This window comes from Rhyacophila brunnea, unplaced genomic scaffold (genome assembly GCF_057557595.1).
Source record: "Rhyacophila brunnea isolate RB1 unplaced genomic scaffold, BYU_Rbru_1.0 scaffold_12, whole genome shotgun sequence".
NCBI classification, from domain to species: Eukaryota; Metazoa; Arthropoda; class Insecta; order Trichoptera; family Rhyacophilidae; genus Rhyacophila; species Rhyacophila brunnea.
Genome location: NW_028232774.1, coordinates 37,924,442 through 37,949,828, shown reverse-complemented (window position 1 = coordinate 37,949,828; position 25,387 = coordinate 37,924,442). Strand labels below are relative to the sequence as shown.

At 34.2% G+C, this 25,387-nt stretch overlaps 1 protein-coding gene across 1 annotated transcript; it reads right to left on the bottom strand.

Annotated features, from left to right (window-relative positions):
* Positions 1-698: 698 nt before the first annotated feature.
* Positions 699-24,296, bottom strand: LOC147078139 (trehalose transporter 1-like protein). Its single transcript, XM_085940212.1, has 9 exons — positions 24,135-24,296; positions 23,372-23,571; positions 21,940-22,087; positions 12,578-12,753; positions 11,960-12,077; positions 9,474-9,691; positions 4,524-4,706; positions 3,413-3,499; positions 699-964 (listed from the first exon to the last, which is right to left on the bottom strand). The coding sequence occupies exons 1-9, from the start codon at positions 24,271-24,273 to the stop codon at positions 758-760; spliced, it is 1,476 nt and encodes a 491-aa protein (XP_085796338.1). The 5' UTR covers positions 24,274-24,296; the 3' UTR covers positions 699-757.
* Positions 24,297-25,387: the final 1,091 nt, after the last annotated feature.

Genomic DNA, 25,387 nt, shown 5'->3' with positions numbered 1-25,387 from the left:
GAAATAGCGAAAGAAGAAGAAAATGATACTTTTTATACAAATGTAAACAAAGCTATTAACCAAGCACATAAAACTTTTATAATAATGGGCGACCTAAATGCAAAAATAGGCCAACCCACACAAGACGAATACTTAGCTACGAAGTCAAACGGGTATGGAGAAAGAAACCAGAGAGGCCAGAGATTAACACTTTGTAGGAGACCTTCACCCGAAGAGGGGTTCTTACAAACCAAACAAACTAATTACATACCATTGTTGAATTTATAAACATTATCTAATAGTATTAAATACAAAAATAAAAAATAGTAATAATTAATATTATATAAACTAGAAAATAAGTAGATAATACAACCATAGATAGATATATATATACATAATAGATATATTCATAGGTTATAATATATATATTCATTAAATATAGTCATTTACTTTTGTTTGTAAGAAATAAAAAGGCTTTTTATATTATTATTAACTGTAGACAGTGAAGATGTAGATTCTTTGAATTTAAAACATGATTTTTTTTCTATTCTATCTTTATAGGTATTAGATATATATGACCTTGTATTGATCGGCATATTTAAAGAAATTGCATGCTTTTTATTATGTTGGTAAAAATGCCCCAAAACTTATTAGAACTTCACTCTGCTTTAAGTGGGAAGGGAGGAACAATAATTAATATTTAAAATAAAATTATTAGTCAAAGATACTGTATTATTATTTATTTATTGGAAGCATCTAAAAAATAAATGGTCATTTTTTAATATCGCGGATTATCTGCGATACAAGAATGTCGCTGTATTGTGAAAATATCGTCCTTTTTGTTGACTTCCTTCTCTCCCAACAAGATGGCGACGACTTCCTGCGGAGAGCGGCCCCTCGTTTCCGGTAAGAAGAGCATGCAGAAAATTGACCCAAACAAACATACAGCGGCAAAGAAGAAGAAGACAGTGTGATCTCCGAATTCCTGTGAATTAATAAAGAACCCTGTAGTTATAAAATTATTGATACAATCTTTAAGAACCATCTTCTAATATAATATACATGCATGTCTCTCATGCAAGACTCTAGACGTGCATGGATTTACCTACTTGTTCCGATAATTTGTATTTTAAACTATCGCGATAATAACTGTTTACACGTAAAAGTGCTGATTGTCTCGCCAATCTCATTTTACAATATTTTTCTTAGCTCGTATTCTTATTTGTCCGGTACAAATCTTGCAATCGATTTTTAACTAACTTCCCGACTAGCTAGATATTTGAAACTTTTAGAATATATCAGAACACGATGACAATACATTTAGCCATCTTTAAGTAGAATTGAATTCATTTTCAGTTAATTCTGTTTTGTATGAAATTTTTTTTCGACACCATTATTGGTTGTTAAGGCTCTGGGGTCCTAGCAACTTAATTATTAATATATACGTGCGTTACTATGGAAATCAATATGATATGTCAAGCACAAATTTTTTTGATTGTTTAAACTAGTCTAGTCAAGTTTATATTATGGTTCAACAGAAAATTTAAAAACGTTGTACATAAAAAGTTATTTTTATCTTGTAATTATTTCAAGAGTAAGCGAGACGCGATGTTGTCATTTTATGGTACTATTTGACAGTCGTAAAAATAGGTTAGCATCGAAATGAGCCCGGTGTAATTATTTTTTTTCCAGCAAGTTCGCCACTATCGTTCTACTGCGCAGGCGCAAATATCGAACAAATCCCAACTGTAGAGTGAAAATTCAGAAGCTTCCGAACTTTTTTGAATCATACATGCAATCTTGCAACTTGCAGGATAATACATATTGTATACATGTGCATTTTCTTGTTATGGCCGCGATAATATGTACTATCAGCAGTAGATCCATGCACGTGTAAACGAGGTATAAGTAGATTTTTTTTTTCGAAAATGACGTAAGTATTTTTAAATATTTCCAACTTAGCGAGATTTAAATAGAAAACAAGACCGATATTCTGATTTAATTTTGTAGTAATTTTGAGGTAAAACCACAGGAATACAAGTGGAAGACATAGTTAACATAAATAAAATACATAGTTAACTAAGTAAGTAAAGTAAAAATATAATTATATCAGATATATTTATTAAACATTGGAAATTCGGATTCAAAAGTAAATTATCAAGAAGAGAGTAATTATCATGACATACCTATCAAATAGCTGATAATAATTACAGTGTCATTATCAGATATTTGATACAAAACAATAGGCAATCTCTTTCAGGTACGACAGCTTATTCTGAACGGTGATACGGAGAAATGTAATACGTAAATTTACATCGTATCCGGAAATTTGTACGTAAACAGTTCACCGCAGGACACTTATTCGTGCGCCGCAGTACGTGAAATATGAGTTCGTGTAACATTTAATCAAATTACGAGTTTTTCGTTGAATATTTCACCGTGGAGTATATTTGTACGTATGCTAGAGCATGTGGCAAATTTTATGAGATGTCTTTACTAGGTTAGGTTAGGTTAGGGTTAATCTATTTGGAACAGTACTATTTGCAAACTATCGCCGTATTTTGTAAGATACTTACAAATGTATTCCACGGTGAAATGTTCAACGAAGAACTCGTCATTTGATAAAATGTTATACGAACTCATGTTCCACGTACTGCGGCGCACGAATAAGTGTCCCACGATGAACTGCATACGTACAACTTACATGTAACCAATTTACAAACAATCGACCATGTAAATACACCTCATTGGACGAACACCCAAACACAGATAAAATGTCACTTCAAAAAATATATTACTTCTGCGCATCTATGCTATACACAAGGCTGCTATTGACAGTAGTTTATCATATTTATTTACTAAGGCGGTTAATTGTTAGAATAAGTTAACCGTCTGTCAAAAGTGCTATATTTTAACAGCACCTCTCTTGGCTGTGTTAACTTTTAGAGCAACATAGACAGTTTTGACAGTTTAGATAGCTAGCTTAAAGTGACAATTATAATACCTAAATACATACATATGGTAACTACGTATACGTATGCAGTTCGGCGTATCACACTTTACCGTGAAATGATGTATCGGAAATATAATATGGTAGTTTATTAGAGACCGTCCAACCTCTTTGGTTGTGTAACACGGTTGGTGTCGGTTTACAAGAAGCCAGCGGTAAACAAATTTTGAAAATAGCCTATATACTGGATTATTTGTTAGGTTAGGTTAGGTAAAATTGGAACATTATTGTCTACAATGCTCCACGAACAACGCGTAATTTTTTCATCTCGGTGCTATAGAAGCTCCCGGCGAACTGTTCTACGGTGAAATGTAATACGTACAACTTACATGTCACTGATAAACTAGCCTCAATAGCCGCTGATAGCAGCCTTGTGTATAGAATAAATGCGCTATAGGTATATGACAATATATAATTTCTTACCTCAACAGCTTTTCCGAAGAATAGTAAAAGAATGAAGTTTGTGATCCAGATAATCATCATTAAAAGTACTGCACCAACGCTCCGGTTCTAAATAATCATCAATTTGTTAAAAAAGGGAAAGTTTAGTAATTTGTATAGTCATAAGTAGGGAATCCAATCCCGAACCAAAATTCTGAACCCGGAATTTCGGGATTACAATTTGACAATCCCGGGATTGGCATTTTTTTCCATTGCTAATATAAAAATTTTATATTTACAAATAACATTGATAAAATCGGTCAAAAATAAATCTAATATAACTTATACTATTTAAGACATTTATTGTTAATATTGTATACGTTCAATCTTGAAAATACATAACTTTAATGGAGTAAGTAATATTGTAATATAAATAATAATGTGAATTTATTATGAGATTGCTGTTTCTGATAGTAAAGCAAATCACGGTGTAGGTACTTATGGCCTTTTCGCTTCATAAATCTGATTAGTCAGCCAAATATGAAAGTGCCGTAAGACGTATGAAATTATTGTGGAATTACTTTGTCAATAGTGCGAAGCATTGTTTTTTCCAATCTTTCTCAATTTTATTAATTTATGTGAAAAAATAAAATGAATCGACAACTTACACACGGGTATAAATCAAACTTCATTCAAACTCAGTTTATTTCTAATGTAGTTATTTGTTATTAAACGTAATTTTTCTGTTATATTTTCGTTTTTATTTTATTTTTTTATAAAAATTGATAAAAAAAATCAATCCCGAAAGTTTCGGGATTATGTTTATCAATCCCGGGATTCATAGGTATCGAAAATAGTTCGGGATCCCGGGATTGGAATCCCTAGTCATAAAAAAAAATGAGATGGTAGAGTATACGTTTTATAACTTTGCGCTTTTTTGCACTCTTTACTATACTGATACGCCTCTTTGTCTGATTACCTCGCATAAAATTGATATTTTTTACCTTTATCAATATAATAATATGTAGTAATTATCTAATAAATAAATAGACTATAATAATATTTATGTAAAAAAAATATTTTTAGAATATATTAAATCATTTTCATCCTGGAGCTGGAGTGCAAAGTTATGAAGCATATACTCTATTAATACCTCGTCTGTAAATATTTCTGCCATGATGACGAAAAGAATTGAGCCGAGTCCTATGGTGAAACAGAAGACGCTCATTCCAAGAGCTATCGGCGGAACTGGTGATGTTTCAGAAGGGAAGACCAGCTGTGCACCCATTGCTCCCATTGCCAAAGCCATGACTAAAGTTGAAGACCCTAGCAAGACCTGAATATTAAATTAATATTATTAATTATTTTCACAGTTAATTTTATTGATGCAATGACAATATGTAATTAGAAAAGGTTTCATAAATAAAATTATTTGTACTTAATTTCACAATGTAATAATATAAATCCGACACCAGTTTCGTCATTCAATCCATCTATGCTACGGCGAATATTTTGGTTACATATTAATTGTACGTAAAACATTTCACCGCGGTACAGTTCGCCGTGAGCTTTGGAAAGAGATGCCCGTATAATATACAGACTCCAATTTTATTAGATTCAATATAAACATTAATAATTCAATTTTCATAGCTGATCTTGGAAAAATTCATGAATTCAAGAATGAAACCTAACCTAAAACCTCACAAATTTAATAATCCAGTGTATCGGCTATTTTCAAAATTTGTTTGCTGCTGGCGTCCTGTAAAGTGTAAACCGACAAGAACCATTTTTATTTAGACATACATTTTGTTTCAGTACTATACGACCTAAAGAGGGAGAGGAAATGCTCAGGTCGGTCCAACCAGCTGTTGGACCCATCGGCCCATCCAACCTGGTTGCTACTAAGGCCAATTATCTTGCTTTCAAAAAATTTGCGGCGTCTTACTACGGGCGTGAAGATCTCTTCACATAAATATTGCTGCATGTATGATTAGCTTCGTTCTTTGATTTAATAAACAAGTAGCTTCACTTTCTTTTTAGTAATTTCCATGTGCTTTTTCTCTCCCTGGCACTTTGCATTAGAGTAAACTCAGTCAGAGCTCACTTTGAGCGTAGCAACCTAAGTCTTGGGCAATTTCTCCCAGGATACTCCCAGGCTTCACATCACCAATTGACGGGTCCCGTGATACTCTCGATTAAGACGGAGGGTGGTACGGGGCGGGTTTGGTGGAGGGAATTTAACTTCAGTGGCCTTTAATAATACGACCATATATTGTCGATACAACATTTCACGGTAAAATGTGATACGACGAACTGCATACGTACAAGTTTCCGGACACGGAATATTTTACCTTCAAAAACCGTTCATTTAGCAGCACCGTGTCTGTTTGTAAGCCATTTTGTTACGTCTCATATTATTGTCGTGGACCTCTTGGTTGTTGGTCATGTTTCATGCCTGACTAGAATATTATTAGTGGGTCATTTAATTTGAACATTCGACTCACCTTGATTAGAATGTATATACTATATCCGATTTATCTGATCATAAGGTAATCCTTAGATTGATAATTAAATTTTAATCAACGTGATTATTGCTAATCACAGGATTTAATTGTGAGATTACGGCTGATGTTTGTATATTATTATAAATTGAAATTGGAACGACAATTACATTATTATAAAATATACACAATAATATTATTAATAATTACAAGATAAAAAGAACTTTTTGTATACAACATTTTAAAATTTTGCAAACTTGACTCGACTAACTTAAACGACCAAAAAAATTGTACTTCATAGAAATACTGAATAATGAAATGTCATTCCATATTTATTTCCATAGTAACGCACGTATATATTATTAATAAATTAGTTGCTAGGACCCCCTGGCAAACAATAATGGTATCGAAATAACTTATCATACAAAACAGAATTAGCTAAAAATTAATTCAATTCTACTTAAAGATGGCTAAAAGTATTTAAAAAAATGCATTGGCATTGTGTTCTGATGTATTCTAAAAGTTTCAAATGTCTAGCTAGTCGCGAAGTTAGCAGCGCTCGAAATGGAAAAGTTCACGAACCGGAGCGCTCGACAATTTTCTGAAGATATTTACATAGTTATCAAATTTTATGTGTACTTCATAAAAATAAATGTGTTACATTTTCTATTACATGGCCTATCTAGCTCAGACGGTCAAAATATTTTTTCCACGAGACGGAGCGATAATTTTATCGATGTCACGAACCGGAACGGCGCTCCAGTGCGCTCCGGTCCATTTCAGGCCCTGGAAGTTAGTTAAAAATTGATTGCAAGATTTGTACCGGATAAACAACCACCGGAAAAATAAGAATACGACCTAAGAAAAACGTTGTAAAATGAATTGGGTAGATAGTTGTATTAGTTATATTATGTCCACAGTATAGTATCGAACAAAAAGTACACTGGAGCAGACTCATATGTTATTTTCAAATTGTGTTGAGTCATGTAATAATTACAACAATAATTATTATTTATTCATTTAAGAGGGCAACATTTATACGTAGTTGTTTTTATCATCATCATCAGGGGCGCGACAACCCGGTGTGGGTCTTGGCCTCCTACAACAGCTCCCTCCACCTATCCCTATCTAGTGTGGCCACTTTCTAATTCGGTGCCCCTAGAACACGGCAGTCACTGACAGCTCCATGCAACCAGCGAATCTTTTGCCTGCCTCTTCTTCTACGCCCCATTGGATTGCCGGATATCACTCTCTTTGCCGGTTCATTGTCATTCATACGGTGCACATGACCTAGCCATCACAGTCCCCTAATCTTAATTGATTGAACTGCGCTGCAATCTTCGTATAGCACGCAGAGCCCAGCATTATAATTATCTTCTCCTTCAATTGGTCCCGTCCCTGATCGGTCCATATATACGGCGGAGAATTTTTCTTTCAAAAATGTTGTTTTTCGATCTGTTGTTTTTATAAGGATACATATTTGATTACTTACACATAACTGTTTTTAATGGTTATTTATCGTTTTATATCTATTTTAATAAACATGATAGTATGGCTTTGTAGCGGTCAATGAATGACATAACAAACGCTCTTGTAACATACTCTTATACTGACTGTTTACACTGCAAATAACTCACTCCTTCATCCATCGGAGCAACCACCAAATCTCGACCTCTTTATCCACCACACCATGATCCGCACATCTTTATTATGTTGATAGTTTAATGTCGAAGAGCGATTATTTAAATGAGACATTATTTTGTGAACAACTTGATTGAAAGGTTTGATATCGAAGTTTGAGTGATGTGTACTTAATTATCGACTGAGATCGTTAGTTTTATTTTAAAGTGATAGATATTACAACTTACAATAGTCCACAGTACAATATGAATGTGACATTTTCAATATTTTGATTAAATAAGGAGTCATGTCATTTTATTTCGGATCTTATGCGTAAATATGCATTAAATGATTCTCACAATATTTATAATTGATTTTTATTATTGCATCCAACATCATCAATATATCTGCCTCTTTAATTATTCGCCTGTATAGAATTTACATTCTTTGAATGAGTTCACGTTTTTGTTAGCTGTCTACAATATGTTTATTCATTTTTATTGAAAGATTCAGATCATTCATAAAAAATGTCAGCCAAGTACCTAAGCCAGAAAGTGGGTGAATCTTTGTACCCCCAATGCCAAAACCCAAAACAAACATTAATTTCTTCCCGCAATTAAAAGAAACGACTTAAAGCTTATACTCGTGACAACTAGGTATCTAACACAATTTATTCAATTGAATTTTCTTCCAGATAGACATGGGTTCGTAGGGATCATCCCCACATCCATATCCATATATGTAGCCGCCGCACAAATCTCGTTCCACAAAGGATGCGACGGCATTAGCGTTGGTACGCATACTGTGGAGCGATTCAAATACCCCCTAGGTGAGTAAAATAAGCTCGCTGTATGTTATTCATCAAAAACGATAACGGTAAGTCTGTACTAAATTTTATTATTAATTAAATTAGGTAATATCTTTAAGGTGTGATTGAGTATTGACTCAGATAATCATATTATTATTATGAGTGGCTTGATACAATATAATGTATAATATGAGAAAGTAAGTAGGTGTGTATATTTAATAATTAATGACTAAACCCCACCGCCTAGAAAGTCGTCGAGCCGCCACTGCAGAAAGAGCCTTCTATACTTCTTCTTGCTTCTTTGGCCATATCCGCCCCTTAACTGGAGCATATGGACACCACGCGGCGCCTCCAAGAATCCCTGTCGCTCGCCAGTCTTCTTGCTTCGTTCTTTCAAACCAGTATCCCGTAGCTCCGCCGTATACACTCTGTAGATTGTATTTAGCGGCCTTCCAAGTCACCGGAATCCGGTTGGCTTGAAGAACAGGCAAGTCAGGTTAAAGTTTTCTTCTGCCACCCGCAGCACGTGGCCGAGCCAGGTCCAACGCCGCCTCTTCACTTTCAGCGTGATGAGAGGCTGCTTGGTGCGTTCTCTTATCTCCTCGTTGCTCCTAAAGTCATACCTCCGCATACCCAGTATTCATCGCAAACATCTGTTTTCGAAGCTCAGTATACGGTTGCTCTGAGGCTTCGTAAGGTGCCATGATACACGCTACCGTAAAGCAGTACCGTCAGAATGCAAGCGTCGAATAGGCGCATTTGGTTTTGACCGAGTACAATCGTGAGTCCCAGACATTTTGCATCGAGTTGAATGTTGCTCCAGCCATTCCCATTCGGATAGCGAGCTCTTTCTGCAAAATGCCATATTCCGTGATGTGTACCCACAGGTACTTGAAGCTGTCGACGCTCTCGATGTTTTGTCCATCGCTAATCAGAGGGCAATCTGGATCAGGACAGGATCTCTATAAAACTCATTGTATTAAGTTTCCAAGTACCATTTTGGTCTTTTTTTGCTATTATGCTTAAGCTCCGTCTCGATATAAGAAGAATTGTTTCAATATCTTTAAAACTAACGGACCTTTGTGTATTACTAAGTTTCCTTTCTTTAACGCTTCGTCTGAAATACCTACGATTTACCCCTAGATCTAAATAATAAAAAAATATGTTGAAATACCTTCCGTGGTGCTCTATCTCCAAATAGTTGAGGGACTAGGGCACCGACGGCCATGAGAGTTCCATAGATCATTGTGCCTTCCAATGGAGAAACCGCTCCACCGGCTTGGCTGAAAATGGTCTCAGCATATGCGTGTACTGCCAGGATTCCGCAAAACGACTGAACTGTTACCATCACTGCGCATATCCAAAGAGCCTTCATTGCCGCTCGGTCTTTGACTGAAAAAGAATAAATGGGTATATCGTTCATAGACTGTAAAGAATGTTCCGGTGTTACTTGGTGTGTTACGGATACATCCTTTATTGTTTAATCAGAGGGTTGCACTTGCGCGCGTGTGAGACATATTGTTTCGGTAGACATTAAAAATGAAACACTACTTGTTGGCGTTTTGTTAAGACTTGTATTTCATTGCACATTATAAGTTTGGTTACACTCTATATTACATTGGTATCGAAATACATCGAAGTGAGTTTTAATCGAAACCTTTTAACTTGATATTTTAGCAGAGACTCGAGCGCCCTTGCACCCCAGTCTACCGGAAAGCAGTTACATGAGAACTGTCAGATTGGACGTATCCGTTTTACTATTGTCTATGCACCATACATGAGCATAGACAATAGTGTGACAGTTTGTAGAGTTTGCTAAAACTTCTACAGCTGACACCAACTGTAATCATTCTTTTTTTACCACGTTCGATTCTAAATCATTGAGTATTGACAGATTTTTTTCGTTTTTTATGACAAATTGATGTAAGCCACATACTTAACATATTACATCCATACTTTGACTCCCAATACACATTGAAAAATAATATGTGCAGGTATTTGCCAGTACCAAGATTTAATCTGACACCTGCAACCGGATGCGTTAGCCGTTTGGCCATCGTGAGCTTCAAGTAAGTAACATTAATTACCTTGATAATATAAGCTGGTTGTCATTTTATTTGAATTATATTGGTCGACTTATTAATATGTTAGGATTAATTCACTCAAATCATAGATGGATTGGTAGCGCAAATGATGAAACTAACCCGCTAAAGTAAAAAAGAGAGATGCAGGTTCGATTCCTGCGGGGTCTTACTTTTTTCAAAAAGATTTTTTCTATTGATTATAATGTATTTTCTCAGAAGTGTTTTCAAAATTATGTATATTCAATAATTAGAATGTTATATTCTTAAATCATGTGAATTATTAGTTGAATAAAAAAGTAATTAATTAAAAATTATTAGCAAGTTCAAGGAAGCTAAAACACTAAAATATCTTGGAGTGATGCGTGACGTTGGTTAGTAACTAAAGTAATACCAACTTCGATTTAAAATACATAGAGCCGATAGCCAATAGTAGCTCAATTTAGAAAGCGTTTCAAAGAGTACTATAAGAGCCATTAGTTAAAATTTGTCACAATTAAGTATGGTACCTTTAGCATAGTGGTATATGTGCGTGGGCACGAAACCCGAGAGGTGCAGGTTCGATTCCTGCGGGGTGTCTTACTTTTTTCAAAAAGTTTTTTTCTGTTGGTCATAATGTATTTTCTCAGAAGTGTTTTTAAAATTATGTAGGTACGTTAAAAAAAATAGTGTTTTTGATTTTAGTAAAATGAGAACCCAAGTTTTACTTTTTTTCTTATAGTAATGTAAAATTACTGGATTATTTGGACATAATCTCTAAATCAATGGTGTCTCATTTCACTAAAATCAAAGATACTGTCGAATTCCGATTGGTGAAACTAGGATTTATTCGAAAATTAAATGTTTCTGAGATTTATTAAGTATGTATTTTCATTAATGTAATATTATAATATTCATCATCATCATCAGCCTGAATCTATCCACTGCTGGATGAAGGCCTCTTCAAGCTGCTTCCACTTCTCTCGGTCCTGTGCATTGCGTTGCCACGTACTTCCGCAGAACTTTATCATTTCATCGATCCAGCGGCCTCTAGGTCTACCTTGCGGACGTTTTGTACTTTTTGGATACCACTGGATGACTAGATTTGTCCAACAATTGTCTTTTCTTCGAGCTATGTGTCCAGCCGATCTCCATTTAAGGCTTTTAATAAACTCTATTACATCGCATACTCTTGTCTGCTTCCTTACCCACTCATTCCTTTTTTTGTCCTTTCGCGTTATGCCCAGCATGCACCTCTCCATACCACGTTGTGCTACTCTAAGTTTCTGGATCTCTCTTTTACTTAGGGTCCATGTTTCACATGCATATGTGATCACGGGAAGCACACACTGATTGAACACTTTTCGCTTTAATCATATTATTAGGTTTATAATAAAAAAAATATTGACTGGGTCTTTTTACTTGCAAATAATTATTATTTAAATTATGTGAACTATTTTTTTGAGATCCAAAACAAATAGGCCGTCACTTTCGAAGTCTGCCTAATAAATGCAGGCACTTTTGCTAGAGACGTCACTGACAATTTTATGTTTGAATAAAAGCTTTCGAAGATTAACCTTTAAATTATTTGAAAACTTACAGAAAGAAGCGAGGGTCGCAGTTTTGACCGCACCAGCTTGCTGCTGTATCAAAGTTTCCAGGGCGTCTTCCGCTACCCGTGGAGATCCTCGCAGCCAGGTCAAAGCCTTAAGTGCTTCCTTAAAAATAAATGATGATCTAGTTTACATTCAAACGGTTATTTTACATTAAATATGTACGGAAAGGGAAGAGCTGCTAAAGTCGGTGTAACCAGCTATTGGGCCCATTTCATGGATGACCTACTAGTTTAAAATTGTCGTAATTATATAAGAGGCTCGTAGCATAATTTGTAAATGCACAGATTGGCGCGACACCAATGGTTATACGGGTTCAAATCCCGTCAAGTTTCGTATTTTTTTTCAAATAAGTATGAATTTTTCTAGTGGGTATATCTGAGGTGTATGAAGGTATGTATAATATAATGGAATGTTACATTCTCAAAAACTTGTAAATTATTCATTGAATAAAAGAAATAGTTTATTAGAAACCAACTAAATTTTTTTCCCATGGGTAGTGCAAATGGGACAGGGTACAGAGTTAAAAAATAACATGTTTGTTTTGCCAGACATGGAATTCGAGTTAATCCACATTGGGGCATGAGTTATCGTAATTTTGGTACCTTCTGTTTATCCTTTAGAATGAGTTGAGCTGGTGATTCTGGCATTTTCCACCACAACGGGAAGAATAATAAACAGATTCCAGTGTAAACCCCAGCGACAGAGTCATATGATAGAGATGGACCCAGGCCATAGGCGATCAGGAAGCCGAATGCGTAGAAAAGCGGTGACATCCCTCCTGAAAAATTTTGAATTTTTTTTTATTATCCACAACATTACTTAAAATTTACTAAAAAAGTACCCACGTTGCGAATGGCTAACATATCGTCGGTGTTTTTTAAAAAGGGCAAATCAACTACTTTGGAGAAATCAGGATGTTAATGAAAAAATCTTCACTAGCTTTGTTGTGTAAAAACGGTAAATTTGTATCTCCACAGGAAAGTACTTATAAACGATAATCGTTAAGACGAATATCCACTTAGTGTTACGAATAAAAAGTGAATGTAACATATTATGCCTTTTAAAATATAATATAAAGCCTGTCATTAAGACAGTATTCTATCTAAGCTTTATTAAAAACTTGTTAGATATTTATAATCATCCACAGGTAATATCCTCGTCCTGTCAAATAGAATTTTGGTTAATTCACTATTTTTACATGATACCGAATACATGTCCAAAGGCTAAGAGTCGCACAGCGAGGCATGGAAAGATGTATGTTGGGCATCACGCGAAAAGACCGTAAGAGAAATTTCAATTTCAATTTATTAAAAGTTTAAGACGTTCACAACATGACATATAGAAACAAAGAAGTATACTTAAAACAGTAAGTGTTACATAAAAAAAGAACAAAATATTAATTAGATAGGTACAAGGAATCACACCGGATGAGTTAAGCAGACCCTATTTTAAGAATTTATAAAACAACGTCTACCTATACTCATCCTCACGTAGGTGGAATATATCAACACCCGAAGCAATTTCGTTGAACATAGTTATCGCCCTCCCAATTGGCATTACCAGTGGCAGGTTGGTTCTGCACCTTGGGAGAATAAACAACAAGAAATGAATGGGTTAGGAAGCAGACAGGAGTATGCGATGTAATAAACGTTGCCAAACAGCTGAAATGGAGATGGGTGGGGCACATTGCTCGCCGAAAGGACGGCCGCTGGACAAATGCCGTCATCCAGTGGTACAAAAGGGGCACGAAAAGGCCACAGGGTCGCCCTAAAAACCGCTGGATTGACGAACTGATAAAGTTCGGCGGAAAAAAAATGAGAGTTGGAAGAAGCTTGGGGAGGCCTTCATCCGGCAGTGAATTGACCCTGGCTGATACCGACGATTTATTTTTCTCATCAAAGGTCGGATAATACATCCCCTACTTTGTGGAGGCTCGTGTGCTCCGTTTAGGATCAAACATGGTAATTTACTTTGCCTACTTATTTATTTATGCCAATCCTAAATTTAATCATAATTATAGACATTCACGATGGCTGAACGGTAAGATTACGGCCTAAAATGTCGTGAGTACCGGGTTTAAATCTCGTGTCTGCAAAAAATCACATGTTGTTTTTCAACGTGTATTTTGACCGAGAATATGGATATAATTGATTGAGTAAGTATATTAAATATTATGTAAATACTAAGGAAAATTATTTTGTTCACATGTAAGTTGTAAAATGGCATAGTAAAAATTGTGGTAAATAATAAATCTGTGTATTGTTAAATCGTACAAACCAAATGTGTCAGAAATATCAACCAAATAGGACTTCATACTCTTCACACATAGAGTGTCTAACTTAATTATATTATATTATATATTCGCTTTTAATATCTAAATTTAATTGTGTATGTTTTAGTGATACTTATGTATTTTGTTAGTAATGTATATGTTCCGCCGAATGTGCGAAATTGAATATTACATGAAATGGGCAAAATTTTGCCTAAATCATGAAAAATGCAAGCCCGTTGCCTTATTCATGAATTAGACAAAATATCTGGAGAGTGCGTGAAATCGGCAGTAATTTTTCTGCCTACTTCATGTCTTGGACAAATTAGATAGTAGCGCTACGGTGGTATTTTTTGCAACTAAACTAAATGTATCAAATGCTCATGGATTGGTCAAAATGTACATTTATATTATCTATGGTCAAAATAGATGATCGCGCTCCATGGTGTTTTTTGCAACCTAAACAAATGTGTCAAATGTCATTGATTTGAATGATGTTCATATCCATTTACTATGCGCAAAAAAATTCTAGAACTATAATATGATAACGGAAGAATTTTATTGAAAAGTATTTTCGCGATTTGATTCGTGCTTGGGTATCAATTGTGCAATGGTCGATTGAATGTTTGTGTTAGTTTGTTGACACTTGATAGCTAACCTCAAAATGGACATTCAGTTGAATAATTTAATTCAGAATTACAAAACAAAACCTAACCTAACCTAACCTAACCTAATAATAATAATATTATATTATGTCCAATTATAACTAATAAAACTATCCGTATTAAATTTACTTTTTCTTCTGTCATGTTAACAGTTCAAGAATTCCATACCGTGGCGAATTCATGTACTCAGCAGAAAAATTACCTAATTCATGAATAAGGCAACAGGCTTGACTATTACATGAATTAGCCAAAATTTTGCCGATTTCATGTAATAGTCAATTTCGCACATTCGGTGTAACATATATATACAACTCATTTCTAAGATATTAGAGTCGTGAAAGGATGATATAAAATAATATACATAAAAAAAATGGGGCGGCATTTTGTCTAAAGACGTCACTGGGTCGTGATTAGGGAATCCAATCCCAAGCCAAAATTCTGATCCCGGGATTGGCATTTTTTTCCATTGTTAATATAAAAATTTTAATAATAACATTGATAAAATCGGTTAAAAATAAATCTAGTATAATTTATACTATTTAAGACATTTATTGTGAATATTGTATACGTTCAATCTTGGAAATACACAAGTTTAATGGAGTAAATAATATTGTAATATAAATAATAATGTGAATTTAATATGAGATTGCTGTTTCTGATAGTAAAGACATAATGAATGGATTAGCGAGATTTCAAATAGTAAAGCAAATAATCATGGCGTACTTATGGCCTTTCCGCATCATAAATCTAATTAGTCAGCCAAATATGAAACTGCCGGAAAACGTATGATATCATGGTAGAATTACTTTGTTAAAAGTGCTGAAGCATTGTTTTTTCCCAATCTTTCTCATTTTTAATAATGCATGTGAAAAAATAAAATGAATCGGCAACCTACACATGGGTTTAAATCAAACTTCATTCAAACTCAGTTTATTTCTAATGTAGTTATTTTTTATTAAAAGTATTTTTTCTGTTGTTTTTTTATTGTTTTGTTTTTTTTGTAGTTGTTTTATTTTCGCTTTTATTTTATTTTCCATAAAAATTGATAAAAAAATCAATCCCGAAATCCCGGGATTATGTTTATCAATCCCGGGATTCATAGGTATCGAAAATAGCTCGGGATCCCGGGATTGGAATCCCTAGTCGTGATGTATCGCGGCGAGTGCATGTGGACGGCTCAACGAGGTCACATGTACCCAGAATGCGCGCAAGTTTTTATGCGAGTTCCCAACCGGTCGATCCCAATTATAACGATTGTCAATTTTGAAAATAATAATGATTTAAATTTGCTAATCCACAACACTTGTTCCAGTAATAAACTACATATATTTAAACGACTGATTTCAGAAATACGTTTTATTCTGTTTTACGGACTTGTTTTGTACACAAAACACTATGATTACAAAGATTATATTATCATATTACACGAAATATTGGATTACTTAACAAGAGTTTTACTGATTTTAATGAGCGTCATAAAATTTTCATTACATTACTTATCGTTCATTACCTTTAAGAGCGTACATAAGTGAAACGGCAAATAATTTTGAACAGTGGGACGTAATTTCGGCCGCGTTGCCAGTCGGAGAGCAGTAGTCGACCTGTAAGCACGTCAATTTGTTTTGTGATGGTGTCGGAGGAATATATTCTTAAATCGTGTTAAGATGACTAAAAAACGTTCCGCATGTACTTGAAAAAGAAAACATGTCAATGAATATACTATTATTACTACGAATATAATAATAAACATAACATTAAAATGACGTATGTTGAATTTTTATGACAAATTATATCTCGTTTTGCTCGCGTCATTTGCACAATCCGCGCATTGCCTAGTCACGATCTTTTTAGACCATGTCTCAGCTGAGGTTTAGCCTTAAATATTAATGAAAATAACAACAAAAAACCGTCGTTTTCCAATGGATGTGGTGAATTTCGGATTACAATTGATTGAATTGCAAAATAACGTTTCGTTGACACAATTGAAATCTTTTTTTTTTAATAAACTATTTTTTTTTATTCAACGAATAAGACACAAGATTTCAGAATGTAACATTCTATATACTGAATATACCTAATTTGAAAACATCTCATGCATACACACACTAGAAAAATTTGTCAGCTGAATGCAGAACTATTCTTACTCACATTTGAAATATTTTGCAGAAGAGTTTTTTGAAACAGCCTACTTCAGTTATTTATTATTTATATGGACAAGTGTATGCACCATTTTTTCATCAATAATCCTACTAAAATATGATGCATCCATTTGTCCATAAAGATCATAAATAATTAAGGTAAGTTGTTTCAAAAAACTCTCCTCAAAAATTTAAAATTTTAGTTATAATAGTTCTGCATTCAGCTGACGAATTGTTTATGTAGAAAAAAATACGACGCCCGACGGGACTTGAACGTATATCTGATGGATTCGCGCCAGTATATTTCACCATTAAACTACAGGCACCTTAGCTAAATTACGACGATTTTAACTAGTAGTTGTTACATGGAATGCTTATCGAATTTCATTATAAGGTTGGCTATCGGTTTTGGTACATAATTTTATCATATTTTAGAAGTCCAAAATTATTTAAATCCTCACTTTCTCATATGAAATTTATATTATCAAAATATCGAAAACATAATATTTTCACGGATGATCACCTTTGATGACTGTTTGCATTTTGCACTAAGTAATTACTCTTCTTTCGACCATATCCGATCCTAATAAGATCATATGGGCCTCCACAGAGTAGAGGTTTGTAATAACAGATTTTGTTTTTTACGAGAAATGGATGTCAGCCACTTGATCAACCTATTAGATCCATACCCTGACACACACAAATTGAAAAACAATATGTGTACTTGCCAGACCCAGGATTCGAACGCTTAAGCCGCGCGGCCACCGTGTGTGTTAAGTTATTATTACATTAGCCGAATTATTTAAAAATTACCAATGATACATAATAATATGTACACAATGTCAAATATTTCACTAATTATACATGATAATAAATATATTTCGTCACCTCAATACTACAACTAGATAACTTGATTTTCACTGTTTTTGAGATAGCTATTGAATATGATTCTATAAAATGATAAAACCATGTTAGTCAGAAGTTAATGGGAACTGTATTAATTTTGTATTTGAAAATATTAGATAACTTTAAAACCAAATAATTACAAGATAAAACGAACTTTTTGTATAAGTACAACGTTTTTAAATTCTGTTGAACCATATCAACTTGACTTGACTAGATTAAACGATCAAAAAAAATTGTACTTGACATCTCATATTGATTTCCATAGTAACGCACGTATATATTAATAATTTTGTTGCTAGGACCGCAGACCCCTAGCAACCAATAATGGTGTCGAAATAACTTTTCATAAAAAACAGAATTAACTGAAAATGAATTCAATTCTACTTAAAGATGGCTAAAAGTATTAAAAAACGCATTGGAATTGTGTTCTGATATATTACTTTCTGATACAAATGTCTAGCTAGTTGGGGAATTTAGTTAAAAATCGATTGTAAGATTTGTACCGGACAAATAAGAATACGAGCTAAGAAAATCGTTATAATAAAATACATTAAATACCTAAGTACAGTAAAATTTCTACAATATTATTTCATTTAATTGAACATTATTTAATTGTTCCCAATTAGAAAAAGCACGATTTTCCATTTTTATTTTAAATAATACGAGGGTGGGTCAATAAGTCCTTAGAAAAGCCGACAGGTGGCGCGACTAGTACTGCAAGCGGTTTGTTTTCATGCAGCGGCACTACCGATTCAGTATGCTGCGAAGTTTCAATCAGATTGGTCGGGTTGTTGTGTGTTTCTCGTACATTTAAAAAAAAATTTGCTTGTGGAAAATGGAAAAATGGAAAATGGAGAAAATTGAGTTTAGAGTTGTTATTAAACATTTTAATATAAAAGGGTTAACAGCAAAGGAAATAAAAAATGAGTTGGATTTAGTTCACGGCATATCTGCTCCTTCACTTGCAACTATTTATAACTGGTTAAATGAATTTAAACGTGGTCGTACATCAACAAAGAATGAACCACGCTCAGGACGTCCTGTAGAGGTGACTACACCAGAAATGATCAATAAAATCCACGATATGGTGTTAAGTGACCTAAGATTAAAGTTGAGTGAGATAATTGAGGTTACAGGGATCTCAAAAGGTAGCGTCATTTCTATTTTACATGACAAATTGGGCATGAAAAATATTTCTGCAAGATGGGTGCCGCGTTTGCTCACAGTCGACAATAAACGCAGTAGGGTGGTGGCCTCTAAAGCCCTGTTGTCGCTCATGCAACGCAATCCGGATGAATTTTTTCGTCGTTTTGTGACTGTAGATGAAACATGGATACACCACTATACTCCCGAGACAAAAGAACAGTCAAAGCAGTGGATTGCGAAGGCAAACCATGTCCAAAGAAGGCGAAAACCGTAAAATCAGCTGGTAAGGTTATGGCTACTGTATTTTGGGATGCACGTGAAATTATTTTCGTTGACTATTTGGAAAAAGGAAAAACAATAACAGGGGATTATTATGCATCTTTATTGGACCAGCTAAAAAACAAAATTGAAGAAAAACGGCCTCATTTAAACAGGAAAAAAATCCTCTTTCATCAGGACAATGCCCGTGTTCACACATGTTTACGATCAATGGCTAAAATTGAAGAATTGAAGTTCGAATTGGTCGACCACCCACCGTATTCGCCAGATTTAGCCCCCAGTGACTTTTTCCTTTTCCCAAACTTAAAAAAATGGCTAAGTGGACAACGTTTTTTTTCAAATGAAGAAGTCATCGATCGGACAAATGCTTATTTTGAGGACCTTCCGAAAACTTATTTTTCTGACGGTTTAAAAAAAATTGAGAAACGTCTAACCAAGTGTATTGAGCTCCAAGGAAATTATGTTGAGAAATAAAAAAAAAATACAAAAATAAAACCTGTTTTAATGCTTTTTTCTAAGGAATTATTGACCCACCCGTAATTATAGCCTAGATTTATATGTTATTTAAGTAAAATTTAAATTTCATTTTCCTAACAATGGCCAAATTAATCAGATTTGATGAAAAACTGCATGAAGATTTTTTTACCCTACCTTTCTTGCTATAAACATACGAAAATGTGATTTTTTTTTGTTTTTGAAGATATTTAACGATATCTCACTTTTTAAGATAAATAATTTTAACTTTGTAGAAATAAAAAAACAGTAGCAAAAGTTCTTATAAGATTATTATTACAATTAGTAAAATCAAGATAAAAACTAGCTCCCAACCTCAAAAAGGTTTGACCAGGCCAAACATAATTTGCCGCCATTTTTTAAACACCAAAGTTTTGTTAGTTCCATGTTATATCCATGTTTATATCTCTTGTGATTAGGTCCATACTCCGATTCCAAACACACATTGAAAAACAATATGTGTATTTGCCAGACTCAGGATTCAAACCTGGGACCCACGACTTTATAAACTGATGCGTTAGCCGCTCAGCCATCGTAGGCAAACGTTTAAATTATATTAAAAAGTGTACTGAGCTACTTTGGCTACTGTTTAAATTAAACATATTAAAGTTATTTGATCTAATTTGAACATTTCAAAAAGTGATTATTGTGCATTTAAAAAAAATAATCGAAGCCTTTTTGATTATTACTTACTCAAATAAAAGTGCTTCTGTTCATTGTAAAAAGGTAAATGTCAATGATCAATAAATTCCAAGTTGACATGCATTAAGTGGTATATTAAAATTTGTAATAATTCACCCCACTGTACATAATAATAAATGCTTTCGATCAAACATAATATATTGAAAGAAACGACGCATGATGTCTGCCAACTGTAGTAATTATTATTTCAGAGATGACACTACTCCACCAAAGGTACAAACTGAGGAGAATGGTATAACTGGGCGCCGGGACAATTGGGCGCCACACTATCGAAAAGACGTTTGTTACGATTATACAAAAAGTAGACGAGGAATTTTAATTAGTTTCTATCTACTACTTAGTAGTATTAATTCATTTTGCTCTTAACATAATGTTTTTTTATTATTATGGATTGAGAATTATCATGCCTGAGGTTTTATATAAAAATAAAAAAACTCTCTTCTCGTTGTAACTTAAACATTTGCACAATTAAATCATTATTTACGTATGCGTATTTAAATTCTCATCAACTATTAAATAATAATGTAATATATACTTTTGCATTACTTGAACATTGGTGTTCTCGATATTTCTATACGGAGTCGAGTCGTGGATCTTGAAGGCAAGAGAACGGAAGGCAATTGATGCCTTTGAGATGTGGTGTTGGCGCCGAATGCTTCGCATTTCTTGGACGGAGCACAAGACGAACCAGTCAATCATCCAGAGACTGAAGATAAAGCAACGGCTCTCGACGATATGTCTGAGAAGAATTCTGCAGTTTTTTGGACATATTGTCAGGCGCGGACCAGACAACCTGGAGAGACTGGTAGTTTTGGGTAGCCTCCAGGAAAGGCAAAGCAGAAGAAGAGCGTCTGCGCGATCGAGTGACCAAGTAAAAGAGCACCATCCATTCTGCCCTGAGAGAAGCGGACGATCGAGAAGGATGGAAAGTCTTGGTCGCTCAAAGGATGGCGAAAATTAAATGTGGTCACGATCCTCAGCCATGAGTGCACGACCAAGAAGAGATATACTTTAAATATCTAACAATAATATTAAATATATATTTTTAAAGTAAGTAGGTACCTATAATTTATGAATCTATTTTTTTCGAATTTCATTCGATTTCGTGGCGCCCAGTTATCCCGGCGCCGAATCGTCCTAGACCCTAAACTGAGTATACGTTGAGAATTCCAATATCTGTAATCTCTATCGATATGCCATCTCATATTAATTGACATTATATTTTGTTTATGTTAGTAAATAAAATCTGACAGTTTAACCCAGGTGCTTATTCAGCTTATTGTTACATCTTACATTATTATTATTGTCTTAAAAATGATGTTTTTTTAATTAATTTGTCAATTTACCGAGTACTGCATGCAATCTGGGTGTGGCGACTTCAGTGTTGTAAATATATGTAACTGATATGGCCCCAGAAGTTCCTGCACCTGCGAACACTCGACCTGTTAACAAGACACTAATGTCTCTGCTGGACAGTATCAAAATCCAGTGAATCTAAAAAGATGATAAAAACATGACTTTTTATAACTTTCACAGGGAAATATATCGATACCTCAGTTCAATAGGGGAACAACTCAAAAAACCTTGTTCCAAGATAATGGCGTTTGAATTTTTTTGCAGAAATTCTCATTTTAATTTTAAAGCCTCGATTTTGAAAAAAGTGAATGTTTTTTATATTTAGTTTAGTGTAATTCAGCAATACACAATGGAATTGTACAGTTTAATAAGGAATTAACCAATAAATTTCAGTATAAAACAGAATTACTGATAATCTCAGAAAGCGTTATTCGATTTTATGAGACATTTAAAAACGATTTGACTCATTTTTTTAATGAATTATAAATAGAAGACCTTTCTGCATCGAATGGCATTATTAGCTCAAAACCATTAAATTTGAATTCCCCTATTGAACTGAGGTATCGATATATGTGGCACAATATACGCAGGTAAGAATATGTCAGCTCTTACATTTAAACTCGCATCATGTGCCGAACAGCCATAAATCAAACCTTCCGAGAACGGCGATCCTGTGTTGCTTGTGAAGACCGCGCACATCTACCTAGCGACAGTCGCGTTTAGCCTTCAAATATTTGAATGCGGCGATCGGCGAGCCGGTATAGGAATGACCAATTCGTTTATATTTGTATGCGACCTGTCGTCTTCGACTCGGAGCCCGAGAAGCATGCAACTTGTCGATTGCAACAGCAGATGTTTTTTTCTAATGAAACAGTCGCATTCGGACCAATATGCAGAGCTTCATTTGGCAACGTGTCTTTTGTGAGTAACAATGAAGTCACATCGACGTATATCTAAGAATGAGAAAAGGTATTGGAAGATAAAACGAAAGAGGAAATCTCATATGTTTGATGCGACTAACATCGGATGATACATTCTGTGATGTACTCATCGTGCTTCGCTTCAAGGCAAGACGTGGATAGCTAAGAGATGAAAACTGTTAACCCACAAGCAGCCAAAACAATAAATTATTAAGATAAATAATCACGTAAAACACAGAGAATGCGGTACGTAGGTTATGTAGATAAAGTAACATAATTGAAACTATCACAAGAGCCACTATTTTTTTTTTCATTCGAGGATTGCCAATAGAATAAGAAAACTATTGAATTTTGTTAAAAAAACAATCACACATTTATAATCGCTCGATTCGAAAATAGAACTGCATTCAAAATTTCTAAAATGGAATAGATATAAGACTTTTTTGTCGGAATTCTTTGTAATTATGTACCTAATACAAATTTTATTAACTATTTGACTCACCAAAAAGCACAATGCCACAGCGCATCCTGTAGCCTTACGGCCTCTAGCATCAGCTATTATTCCGAAGAACGGAGACGAGAACAGAGCTCCTAAGCAGAATGCCCCACCAATCCATCCGCCAGAATCTCCAGTCTCTAATTGCGGTAGAGCACTAGATGTCCAGGCTGTTGTCATGCCGTCCATTAAAGATAGCATACTACCTAGAATTTAGATAGATATTCTTTAGTATTAACTTATCTCACCTGTTTGCAAACGACGTTTCATAGTTACATTTTGTTCAAAGATGTCAGAATGAAAAGATTTTAATGCCTCAGTACCATGTCCAGATATGTAGCGAAGGAACGAACATGGTCATTACAACTTTTCAAAGCAGTGGCTGTTTTCCATGAAGCGAAGATGAGGTCACTTCAAATACCGGACTCTTAGTTTAAAAAATCATAAGAAGGCTTCCATAATAGTAAGCGCTCTAGCCCTCCAAGGAATCAGTGGTGAGGGGTGGAGGTCGGCCTTTAAGATTCGACATAAATAGTGCACACTAAACTTTGTCAGTAATGCTTATTTGTTTTCATTTAACTAACAGCCGTATTCATACAGTCTCGAACCCCACTCAACGCAGTTAGTGGTTTATTGACCGAATAAGAAAACTATAAAAAATGCATACGTCACGAAGATGCGTACAGGAATGCGCGCCAAACTTAAAATGGCGGCGATCTGCGCGATCTGTCAGTGTCACTTTAATATACATCTAAAATGAGTTCATTACAACAAGTGTTTAGTAGGTTTAGTTCGTCTTGATTGAAGTTAACTGCCCGTTGTCGTTGGGCTATAGATGGATTCATGATGGTAAAAATGCTAAAATTGTAAAAATGTATACAGATATTGAGGATCGATGGAAATGTCATTATTGTCAATGAGCCCGCGAAACTGTATTGCCATATTATGGAAATATTTACAGGGTATACTGTATCCTTTTGTGCATTAAAAAGTGTAAAATAAATATAATATTATAACAAATAAATTATTTAAAGTTCATGATCATTATTCATTTACAATTATTAAATTTATATGGTACCATTTGCACATTTTTACACCGATTCATAATTTCAAAATTTTAAATTAATTATCAGGGATTTACAATTTAAAAGTTGGTAACATTAGTCACGGCATGACTCGTTTTACATCAGCGACGTGACGTTACTATTCAACGGACTCTATTTAGGTTTATGCTTGCAAATTTGCATTAAATAGATTGAATGCAGTTTGCTGTTATATGCATACGCCAGTAAGAATACAATTTGCATATAATTTGCATGCAATTTGCAATACAATGGTGCCGGTTAGTTTTTAAAATTCAATTAAACCGTGCCTAACCAACCCATAATAGTTTAGGTAGGTATGCTATGGACGATCCGACAAAAATATTGCACACCACCTTTTCAGTTACCTATAGTTATTTGTTTTCGTTGATTTAAAAATACACATTGCAGATGGTGTCGGTTAGTTTTTTAAAATTCATAAATTACAATCGATAAAAAATATTATTCTCTCTATAAAATATCTAAAATTATGTATGGTTTAATGGCATCATTTTAGATTTTTTTTTACTATTATCTATTATGGCTTGTTGTGCACAATTTTTCATTCCTACTTATTTGTTTTCTTTGTATTAACAATTAATACATATTATTACACATATTCTTGATTTATTTTTTAAAAATTCATTAAGCCCTGCCTTAACCAAACTTTAGTAAATAAAAAATATTATTATTTCTATAAAATATTCAAAGTCATGTATGATTTAATTGCATAATTTTAGATATTTTATAGATAGACGAATATTTTTTCTACTATCATCTATTATGACATTGCAGAGTTTAATTGATTTTTAAAAACTAACCAACACCCCCACACCATGCATACTTTAATCTTGGTTCACTGAAAACAAATACGTATGACTGACAAAGTTTATCGTGTACTATTTATGTTAGATCTTAACAGCCTACCTACACCATTCGC

Coding starts and splice junctions, on each gene's coding strand:
- LOC147078139 (XM_085940212.1), bottom strand. CDS start 24,273: ATGACATTTCCATCGATCCTCAATATCTGTATACATTTTTACAATTTT. Junction 3,500..4,523: donor CAGAAATATTTACAGACGAG/GTATTAATAGAG, acceptor ATGATTATTTAG/AACCGGAGCGTTGGTGCAGT. Junction 965..3,412: donor TCTTCGGAAAAGCTGTTGAG/GTAAGAAATTAT, acceptor ATTAATTCACAG/GAATTCGGAGATCACACTGT.